The 12,068-nt window shown below is 38.5% G+C and overlaps 1 protein-coding gene across 2 annotated transcripts in view; it reads right to left on the bottom strand.

Annotated features, from left to right (window-relative positions):
- Positions 1-12,068, bottom strand: part of LOC107700179 (nectin-2-like) — a 91,888-nt gene that overhangs the window by 39,667 nt on the left and 40,153 nt on the right. Inside the window, exon 7 of one of the 2 annotated variants that reach the window (XM_016501736.1) lies at positions 6,947-8,403. The exons of the other annotated variant lie outside the window; for it this stretch is intronic. Within the exon in view, the coding sequence (XP_016357222.1) occupies positions 7,862-8,403 (542 nt within the window). The 3' untranslated portion in view covers positions 6,947-7,861. Of the gene's footprint in view, positions 1-6,946; positions 8,404-12,068 lie in introns of those variants that run through there. 2 annotated transcript variants of the gene reach the window in all.

Below are 12,068 nucleotides of genomic sequence, written 5' to 3'. Positions count from 1 at the left end.
CGATATTTACACGGGTTCTACTTCTTGCCTTATTGCCTCAAGCCTTCTTTTGTTCTGCAGACGTTTTCCTCTTTTGTTTTTTATCCGCCATCTCTATCTTTCTGTCGCTCGGCTCGGACTGAATGCTCTCTCCTCCACATCATGAGTAGACACGCCCCTTACTGCTGATTGGCTACAAGTTTGTTTTGCTAGTCGGCCCGAATCAGTTTTCTAAAGCGTTTTTGAAAAATCGCTTACCCCACCTTTAATTAAAAAGTTTATTCACAAGGATGCATTAAATTAATCAAAGGTGACAGTAAAGACATGTTTAATGTTAATCTGGATTTCCACAAAAATACTGAGCAGTGCAGTGGTTTTAAACATTGATAATAATAGGAAATGTTTCTTGAGCAGTAAATCAGCGTATTAGAATGATTTATTATGAATCATGTGACACTGAAGACTGGAGTAATGATTCTGAAAATTCAGCTTTGCGATTACAGGAATAAGCGACATTTTAAAACGCATTCAAATAAAATCATTTTAAATTAAAAACTATATTACTGTTTTTACTGTACAACACTTTTAAAGAGTGGTGTACATTGAATAAAATAGAGTTACTATTTAAAATTGGATTCTAATATAATTTAATGCACTTATGGATTACCCCCAACCCACATCTGGTTTTTATCAGAATATGGATACAAAACATATTTTTGTCATTGTAGCAGATACAGATATACAGATGATGGCTTTACTGGACATGCCTACTACTGACTATCCTGTGATGTGAAAGGCAGCAGAAAGGGAAAAATTCAAACCAATATCATGCTTTCAAGAGCTCTGCAAAAGGAATTTGTCAATGGTAAAACCTCTACCTCTGTCTCAGCTTGCGTCATATTTAGATATGAATGCTGTTATAGATATGTTTCAGTCAGGTTTTAGGTCTCTTCATAGTACAGAATCCGCCCTGCTTAAGGTTTTTAATTATATTTTATTGACAGTTGATTCAGGAAAGGTAGTTATTCTTATTTTACTTGATCTCACAGCTGCTTTTGATACCGTTGATCATGGTATTTTATTGCAGCGTTTGGAAGATGTTGGTGTTAAGGGTACTGCCCTAGAATGGTTTAAGTCATATTTAAAAGATAGATCTTTCTCGGTTTGTCTTGGAGATCTGTGTTCTACATCAGCTAAATTACACAGTGGTGTGCCACAGGGGTCTATACTTGGGCCTATTTTATTTTCATTATATATGGGCCCTTTGGGCTCAATTTTTCATAAATATAATATTATGTATCATTTATATGCAGATGACACTCAGTTATATATCCCAATAGATCCAAATGTTTCTCAATCCTTTGATGGACTTGCTCAGTGTTTAGGTGAGATAAGAGCCTGGTTGGCAAGCAATTTTATTCATCTTAATACTAATAAGACTGAGTGTGTTGTTTTTGGTCCTTCTTCTGCTTCTAAGGAAATGATAAGTAGGTTGGCCGCTATGAAGATAAGTGTTTCAGATCATGTTAAGAATTTGGGTGTTATAATGGATTCAGCCTTAGTTTTAGATAAACAGGTTACTAGTGTTGTGAAGGCTGCCTTTTATCAACTCAGAATTATTTCTAAACTGAAAACATTTCTCTCTTTTAAGGACCTGGAGACTATTATTCATGCCTTTGTGTCATCACGCATCGATTACTGTAATTCTGTATATATAGGTATTCCACAGGGTCAATTATCTCGTCTTCAATTAGTACAAAATGCTGCTGCCAGACTTTTGACTCGCACAAAGAAGAGAGAGAGAATTACTCCAGTTTTGGTTTCTTTACACAGGTTGCCTATAGAATTTAGAATTGAATTTAAGGTTTTTTGATGGTTTTTAAAGCATTGCATGGCATTGCCCCAAAATATATTGTTGACCTATTGATTCCGTATCAAAATTCAAGAAACTTGAGATCTTCGAATCAGATGATTCTTTATGTTCCCAAAACGAGATTAAAATCAAAGGGTGATAGGGCTTTCGCAGTGGCTGCTCCTCGATTATGGAACCCTCTCCCAATGCACATTAAATCTTGCCCATCTGTGGACGCTTTTAAGTCTAGATTGAAATCGTACCTTTTTGGTAGAGCTGCTTTGAGGCAATTGCTTTATGCGCGAGCTTGAGCGCGGAATAGGCTCTAGCCTAATACGTCTGCCTATATCCTATATTGAAGTATGGTTAATATATTATTATATTAATCAATTTAATATAATGTGCGACTAGTTGACTAGAAAAATCTGGCAGGCCTACTTAGTACAAGGAAGCTCTCCATTTTTAAAATACAATGCTATAGCCTAATGACATTATGAAAAAAGCGACAGCTGCAAATCACATCGTTATTATGAGTTATGCATGCATAAGGAGTCAAATGTTGTTGTTGTTTTTTTTTCTGCCTCATTAGATTTTGTGAAGAATGATTTGTTGATCTTGTTTTCCCTTTAATACATACCTTCCGCAATATATTTTTCAATTACTTTCAAAAAGTGGTAGGGACAATATCGACCCTGGCAAAAAGTGGTGGGGACATGTCCCACCCGTCCCACCCGCAAATTATGCCTATGGTGATAGGGCCTTCGCAGTGGCTGCTCCTCGATTATGGAACCCTCTCCCAATGCACATTAAATCTTCCCCATCTGTGGATGCTTTTAAGTCTAGATTGAAATCGTACCTTTTTGGTAGAGCTTTTAGAATTGACTAGAGGGACCAGGTTTTACATTTTAATGTTGAATCTTGATTGTGTGACTGTATGTAATATTACTGGAAAGCACTTTGGTCAACGGCAGTTGTTTTAAATGTGCTATAGAAATACAATTTGTATTGTATTGTATTGTACTATACTATAATGACATACAGTATTACTGTTTTTTTTTTCTAATATGATAAGGGTTTTGTAGAAATGCACTATTAGTAGTAATCCATACTAAATTTACTTGAAGCTAGCAGTATTCTGCTGGTCATGTGATCTCAGCATGGCGATCTCCATTAAGTGGCCTGCTCCATATAAAATAAATCAGCTTTAATTAAGGTACTGATATGACTGGAGTCTCTTCTCACATCATTTTAAACCATTTTCTGAAAGTGAAAGTGAATTGACTAAATAACGCTGTAAATCTTCCTAATATACGGGTTTGGAATGACGAGAGAGTAAATGACCAAATTTTCATTTTTATGTGCGCTATCCCTTTAAGTCTCAATCGTTTTCATTGAGGAAAAAAAATGACGAGTGCACCTTGAAGTTCACATCTGTGTTAGGCCATGATTGTGTCTCAGGACAAGTGGAACACACCACTACACTGTAACATAAGGCTATTAGCATGATACATTCAGCTAGTGTTGTGGGAAGAGAGAGAGAGAGACAAACTAAGAGAGGAAATAGGCAGCTGGTCCTCACTCCAGGTTGCAACTCAGAGCAATTAGAGCAGGCAGATGGCTAAATGGCCGAGAAAAAAACCCTCCAACTCCAAACGACAGTGACAAGTGTGCCAGGAGCACTGAGATTCTGACCCCGTCAACTGAAAGAGAAAGAGAGGGAATGGGAGGAAAAGGACAGAATCTAGGGCACAGCTACTTCTGGAGGAAAACGTCTGTTGTTACATTAACAGGCACATTTCTATCAGGGTCACCTGCTAATGCACACACACAGCACTGAGAGGAATTCTGCCTGCTGAATACCTTTATTAGGACACCAACTTTTTCGGTTTCACTCCCCCCTCCTTTGCAAAGTGTGCTCTTGGTTAAATTTCAACCTGTTGAGATATGAGATCTGTTGCCTTTGTGTCAACAAAGAGGCTTTTTTGAGAGCAGAGTTCCTGTCAGCTGAACTATGCTGAGGCTGTCAACTTTATAACCTGAAGGGGATAAACTTGAATATGAACTCAACCACATTCCTGTGCTTTTTATATTGCATGTGGTTTATTTCTGACTTGCATAAAAACAAGTTTGTTTGTTTTGTTACGTAGTTGCAGCGGTACATCTGAAAGTGTGGACAAACAAAAATCTAAAATGAGGAAATAATGACAAAAATTTTACTGAACAAAATGCTTCATAACAAGGTATTTTTGATTTCATCAATAAAGATTAAATTAATCATGAGCACCATTATCATGCTTAATTAAAATAAACTACTGAAGAAAATATGACTTAGAAAAACTAATAATTTTTTTAAAGAAGAAAACTCAATTGTCAGTAATGTTAACAACATAAAGCATTCACAACATTGTATTGGTTTAATTTTGCTCTCTCATCAACAAAATACTATGGTTGACTATCTTAAGTTTATCTGCCTAAATGAAACTGGATAAAAACGGAAACGTCAAGACTATGCCATAACCAGAATAACTAAAGTAGTTAAAAATAGAGCTTTATGTGGACGCTTTATGTGTCGCTCTCTTGCACGGCCCATTTAGTTCTATTTCAGCCGGCGGTGTTATCTGTGACAGGTGACTTATCAACAAACACACACACAGCTGAACATTCACAGCCTAGCCTGAAAAACACTGCAGGAAAACCAAACAAGAGAGATTTGATTGAGCCCCAGAGCATTCAGCACATACCAAGAACACCGTCAAATATCTGTAAGACTTTAATAAGCAACCAAATTAAAAAAGACAATATTACAAAGACTGTGAAAACATTCAGACAACCAAAATAAAACCTAAAAGCAACGCAAGGCAGTAAAGCATTTAGTAGCATAGATGTGTTTTCTGTGTCCATGAGAGTTTGAGAGCGCTGCTCAACAGTTTATAGCACAAACACGTTACAGGCATCAATAAATCACTCAGAATAAAAACAATTAAAGCACAGATCGTTTAAAAAAAAAACGAGAGAAAAAAAAAACGTAAAATCAACTGATACAAAACTCATTAACATTTTACAATATGGTTCAATATGCTAACATTAATGCATTAAGAAACAAAATAATTAACATTTTTACAGCATTTATTAATTTAGGTTAATGTTCATTTCTTTACGAATATATTTTTAACATTTCAAGTCAAATAAATTAACATTAATCAATGTATTATGAACAATCAATAGTAGCCTATATTTATAAATTAACATTAGATTCATAAATGCTGTAAAAATTGTTATTTCATGATACCTAATGCATTAAAATTAAACCTCATTATAAAGCATTACTAACTCAAAAAAAAAAAAAGATGTATCCTTCATGCTCACAACAGTGAAGTACAATACACAAGGATGTGGCATCACTGTTTAGCCTTATGAATATCATGTTTATATATTTATACTATATACACAGGAGGGATGGTTTGTGACAGTGACATTAAGGCTTTTAAATGTGCGTGTGTATGTGTTTACCAGGACTGTGGAACATCTAAACCAGACAAGGGACGACGGCATCGCGGAGAACGCAACATCCCATATTCTCAACTCAGCCGTCTCCCATCGCAGAGGATACTTCCTTAATATTCTCAAGGCATCCGTTCCTTCGTTACGGAATTCCTGGAGGAGACGTTGAGCTAGAAGGTCAGTGCATTCTCCTCTAATGAGAAGCTAAAGCGTTCTGCCTCTCAGAGCATGAGTGACGAATTAACTTCCTCTACTCACACATTCACTGATCGCGGTCTGACCTTTCAATCAGGATGTAAACTAGGCAGCGTCGAAGCCATGGCCTATTCGGTGCCAGACAGATCGGAGCGGCCCGTGTCAGACTGACCACCCTTTCAGAGGTGAGAACAACTTCTTTCAGCGGCATTGATCCAGACGTGGCACTAATAGGGTCACTGAATCAAGACAGAAGCCCAGGGAAAACAACACTACGGTACCCACTATGCCCTCGGAAGAGACAGACACTTATAGACTCAAGGGCAGTTGGTTTGACAGATGATTTAGAGGGAGAAAGAATACGTGTGTGTGTGTGTGTGTATGTGTGATGTCCAGTTTAAATCACACTGTGTTCGTGTGTGAGATCCTGAGAGACTGGAGGAATAACTCACTGCCCTCGAGTCAGACACCACTTAACACGCTGACTCACTCTCACACACACACACACACACACACACACACACACACACACTCTCCAACTACAGCCCATTGAAAGCTTCCCCATGTTAATGTGTTTTGATACTAGATCACGGATGTAAATATGTGATATGTGCTCTCATATAGTACTGTACGCACAGAGCCGTGGTTGACATGCGCAACATTCGACCTGGATATTCACCTCGCCCCGTCTCCGTATTTACAACATTTAGAAGTATAGATTTTTTCATTTTTAAGAAAAATAAAATGTGTACATACAGTAGTTTACAATCACCTCACATCGAACAATACGCACGATCTTTCACTCAGCTCTTCATTTTATTTCCCATTAAACAAGGCAGTATATCTCACCGGCTGAGAAGAATGATAATAAAACAAGGAAATAACAGTATGCGATGCAAACTGTGGTGTCTGAGGAGAGGTATATTTAGCTGCGTGGACATGGTAACCCTGGACTTGGGTTATAGTTATAAATATAGATTTGTTGATAACACTTTACAATAAGATTTAACTCATTAGCAATAGTTAATGCATTATACTGACTTTTATATCAATATAATATAATATAACAATATATCCACAGCATTTATTAATGTTGGTTAATAATGCCAATTTGGACATTTTTTACTTTTCAAGTTTATAAATCAACATTAGTGAGTGTATTACGTACAAACATTAATAATGAACGATAGTATATTAATAAATTACCATGAACTTAGATTAATAAATGCTGTAAAAGTATTGTTGGTTCATGATAACTAAAACCAATATTAACAAACTGAACAATATTGTAAAGTGTTACATGTGTGGCACACAATCCCTTTAAATTTAACTAACATATTACAATAAATTTAGTCGAATTCTTCCTTTCCATCAGGGTTTAAAGTTCACTGTGAAAAAGGATGTAACCCTGACTTGCTGTTTTTTTTTTTGCTACAGCACTCTGCTACACTGTTTTACGACTGAATGCATAAGGAAATTGTACAAGGAAAATGGTAAAAAGCGCTGCCTTGAACTCATCTTTTCCTGACTAAATGGATTGTGGGTGAGAACGAACACACCATTTACTAATGTTTGATTTGATTTGATTAGCCCCGAAAAACCTGAATGATTCACTGGTGAGTCATGTCACGGGATTGAGATACTGAGTGCTGTATAATGAGTGAACTGTGCACGTCATCTCGAGACAGATGAGCATGTGAGGATGAATTTACAGGAAGGAAGGCCACAGAGGCGTGGCTAGTTACTAATATTAGACATGACTGAGTGTACAACAGATCAAAAGCACTGGGCACATTTGACTCTTCTTCAAAATCTACACAATACGCAAGGACAGCTTCCATAGAGATGTAGGGCCGAGGAATGTGCTCTACCCAAACTCAGTTCAAAGTCTGAAACCGGTTTAAGTGTGAAACCATGATCGATAGTAAATAAGAACAAGTTAAAACTATTACACAACAGCACAGTGGATTTACATATATAACTTCATGTGTGTGCATGTCATATATATCGCGCAGTGTCAACATCTGCAGTTTCGTATTACTCAGAATGTGTCACCATGACAACCAGAGCAATAATTAGGAATGGAAGCCTGACAGTCCTGTAATTAGTAGTCTCTATTTACTTCATCCGATCCTTCAATGTTTTAATCTGTGCTATATGCAACGTATTAATTCATCCATTCATTAACTCAATCCATCCATTAATCATTCTCTCATGGTATTTGATGCCATCATTTGTTTTCACAATAAAATGAATATTCGTTAAGAGGAAGAAATTCAATCCTTCTGGAAGAGGTCCACGAACACCCTCCTAGAACCTCTTTCTGCTCTCCTCTTACACATAGACTGCAGTCCGAGAAATCACGGAGCCGTCCCTCTGGGACTCCATGTCATCATCTAGGTCATCAACGTGTGGGCGGAGCTGAAGGATGGGTCCGCCCCCACCAAAATGATCATATCGCTCATCTTCTTCTTCCAATTCATCGAATTTCTTCCTTTCTACCTCATCCATCTCTCTACTAAGCAGGATATCCTCCGCTGTGTGAGTGTGTGTGGTCTCGAGCAAAGCCACGCCCCCCAGGTGCATGCCCTGATTGGCCGTTTTCTCGTTAAGCCCCACCTCTCCTCTGTAAATGGGCGTGTTGTTGTTTCCGTTGTTTCCGGTGCCGTTTTTGCTTGATTTGGCAGATCCAAAGAGGCGGGTAAAGGAGTCGTAGGGAGCACCGGCTGGCTTGCCGGTGCCACGGTAACCATGCTGTTGGCGGCGATTATGGAATACCAGGAAGTAGATGAGGACACCTAACAGTATGACGGCCAGAATACACGCGAAGATCACGCCTGCGATCACACCCGCGTTTGAGGGGGGAGGTGGTTGTTCTAGAGGCAGAAAGGTTAAAAAAGAGAGAAAAGGAAGAACAGATTAAACAGAATTAGATTCACGGAAAGGAAATGGAAGTCAAATGTTTAAAGACCCAATGAAAACTCCAATTTGTGGCTTATAGTCCATGTGTATTATATTTGAAGCCTATATTTTAGCAGACAATTATTGATTACTCCTCATGTTCTAAACAGATTCCTGTCAAATCAAGTACCAAACAAAAATGGTTCATGATAATGATACAAGTCTTTCGATATGTCCTATGATGGCGGACATTTTTATTTATTTAAGTGACTTGAATCTTTTGAAAGTCTTTTAAGTAAATTAACTGAACCAATTCGCTAACAGACACCAAAAAATCTTATTATCCTTTGTTAGAAAATGTGTATATATATTTTACAAATTAATAATTCTTACAACCCTTTTCCTCTACTTGTTGTGAACAAGACTTGCATGCCAAACTGAACAAACGCCATGCCCGTCTCATTCAGTCGGTCAGTAAATCACACTGTGTACTGTGTGCGTTAGATCATTCAGTTCGTTCATATGATGACTCGTTAAATGACTCCCAGAGTTAAAGGGTTAGTTCACCCAAAAATGAAAATTCTGTCATTAATTACTCACCCTCGGTTTGTTCACGCGAGCGTGTGGCGGCACTGACCCAGATCCGGCGTAATGACGTCATCACGCCGGATCTGGGTCAGCGCCGCCACACAAAATGTGGAATAAAGCCGTTATTTTTGTTTTCTTTGCACAAAAAAATATTCTCGTAGCTTCGTAACTGTACAGTTGAACCACTGATGTCACACGAACTACTTTGTCGATCATCTTGGTACTTTTCTGGACCTTGAACGTGGTAGTTACCTTGCTGTCTATGGGCGAACCTTTTGAAGCACCTTTATTTTTAAGAGTGTACAGTACAGATAGATTCAGACAGATTAAAAGCATATTTTAAAGTGGAGATTACTAGTTATACAAGTGCTTGAAGAACTAGATCTCATATACACACACACACCTTCACTTGTGTCCTCACACTTCTGTCCTCACTTCTTCAGTAACAAATCCATGGAATACCAGATTCCAAAATCCGCTCTCTGAAACAAAGCAAAAACACAAACAGGGACACGGTTCGTGAGCTGTTCACACAGACTTATGTTTGGCAGATGAGGAAATTTGTCCTCGTCAGGGTCTCGGCCCTACAGAATTAAATCAAAACTGGCTAATCTGCTTTATTTGGCTTGCTTTGGGCGCAAAGGCAATTTCCAGCTAAAGGGCTTACTTCAGCCAGGTAATTGATTGTTTGAGATGAGAGGGGAAATTAGATAACACAAACGGAGGGAGAGAGAACAGTGCCCTTGTGTTTGCCATAATTCTGTAAAGCTAATGAGGAGAAGACTAAAACTGAAGTTAAGGACGAGTGTCAAATTACATTGGACAAACATTTAAATAGCCTTTTTGTCACTTAAAAATGGGGTGCCCCTTTCACTCCCCTGTCTTTAATTAATTACTAATTACACTGTTATAGAGAACTGCAGGCCTTTCAGAATTAATCAAACTCTTCTGCACTGTGATTAGTCGTACAATCGAAAGGATTATAGCGCATCCTCATGCTCAACTGGAATTAAAGGGTTAGTTCACCCAAAAATGAAAATTCTGTCATTAATTACTCACCCTCGGTTTGTTCACGCGAGCGTGTGGCGGCACTGACCCAGATCCGGCGTAATGACGTCATCACGCCGGATCTGGGTCAGCGCCGCCACACAAAATGTGGAATAAAGCCGTTATTTTTGTTTTCTTTGCACAAAAAAATATTCTCGTAGCTTCGTAACTGTACAGTTGAACCACTGATGTCACACGAACTACTTTGTCGATCATCTTGGTACTTTTCTGGACCTTGAACGTGGTAGTTACCTTGCTGTCTATGGGAGGGTCAGAGAGCCCTCATATTTCGTCAAAAATATCTTAAATTGTGTTCCGAAGATGAATGAAGGTCTTACGGGTTTCGAACAACACGAGGGTGAGTAATTAATGACAGAAGTTTCATTTTTGGGTGAACTAACCCTTTAAGACACAAAACAGTGGCTCGTTCAGTGAAAAGTGTATTTGTTTAGTATGTCCATCCCCCACCTCCAAAAAAATTAGTGCATGGAAGTAAAACAAGAACAATCTGTTTACTTAAAAGATTCCTTAAAAAAAAAAAACACTAAATCATTCACGCAATAGGAAATATGTCAACATTCTCTAAGTGATTTCATGGGATCTTTAAGAGACCGGGGGAAATTATATCCAGTTCCTCACACCCAGTCTGTGTTTAAATGCAAATGTGTATGTATATGTTTAATCACGTGAATGCATGTGGGATGGTGACATTTCTGTGCAATTCCTTAAGGGGAACGGCTTTCCATAAGGCCAGTTTGCAGCATTCACACTTACAACTGCACAATAAAGAAGGAAACACAGCACCAGCATGCAGCCTCACATAAAACAGAAAAGAGAGGATGATGGACAAAGGGACGAATGGCTGGTTGATGGATGGATAGACGGATGGATGAGAGGAAGGAAGGCGTAAGAGAGGAGGCTGGGATTGACAGGGGAGACAGCAGACAGACGCATCGGCCTTGAAGCCTCAAACACACAACAGCGCACAGCTTCTTCCTCAGTGCCCGGCGAATGAGTGTACGAGATGAAATTAGTGTGCGGAGACGTGACTAGCACTGCTGAAAGAGAGCAGTGCATGTGTTAACACCCAAAATAAACATCATCATCTCTAACTCTTATATTTTTCATTGATTGTCATAGGTTTTTCTTGTGCATCTTGCACAGAAACGCCTAACGGCAGAAACAACAGGAACACAATCATGTCTTGACTGCCTCAGTCGCCGTGTTCCCGTTAGCCACCCACTGTGGCGTACTTCTCTCTCCCACACATACACCTCTACCTCCCACTGTTTCAGTCAGAGTGAGCGTGTTGTTCTGATCTTCGAGTCAATCTCACTGCCTGCCCGAGTCCTCTGAATTATACACGACAGTCTGATCATATAGCGGCCACACACACACCCACAGATCTACATGGCTTCATTAGGGGAAGATTTCACACTCAGAAACAGCCACAAAGGAGTGCTTGCCCATGCCGAAGCCACTCTCACAATGCCAGGGTGTTGGCACACGAGTGTGCTCCGAGCTGTTTTCAGCACAATGTTATGTGGTTTCTAAGGTGTTCAGAGTGGTTTCTAAAGAAGACAAAGATCAAGAAGTAGCAAATTTCTCATAAGCAATATAAAAAATAAAAAAAATGTAATAAATATTACCTACTACTTGACTAAGCTGTAATCCACCGAGAAAGATTTAGAAATATTTAACGTAAATTTTCTGTCCCATAAGAAAGAGGCAGCTTAAAGTCGGCATTAAGTGAAAATTTTCAAATTCATCCATGCATGTTTCATTTTTAAAAATTAGTTAGACCTTGTAATATTACCATTAAAATTTTATATCTTGACCTTCCAGTGACACGACAGACTTCTCTCTGGTGTCCTGTGCTGGATTTCTCCAATCATTTAAAGGGGTCATATGATGCTTTTTTAAAGATCATCATTTTGTGTATTTGGTGTAACAGAATATGTTGACATGCTTTAATGTTCAAAAAACACATTATTTTTCAAATACT

Source organism: Sinocyclocheilus anshuiensis, unplaced genomic scaffold, assembly GCF_001515605.1.
Source record: "Sinocyclocheilus anshuiensis isolate Anshui unplaced genomic scaffold, SAMN03320099.WGS_v1.1 scaffold955, whole genome shotgun sequence".
Taxonomy (NCBI): domain Eukaryota; kingdom Metazoa; phylum Chordata; class Actinopteri; order Cypriniformes; family Cyprinidae; genus Sinocyclocheilus; species Sinocyclocheilus anshuiensis.
Note: the sequence above shows the minus strand (reverse complement) of the source record. Positions and strands in the feature narration are given on the sequence as shown.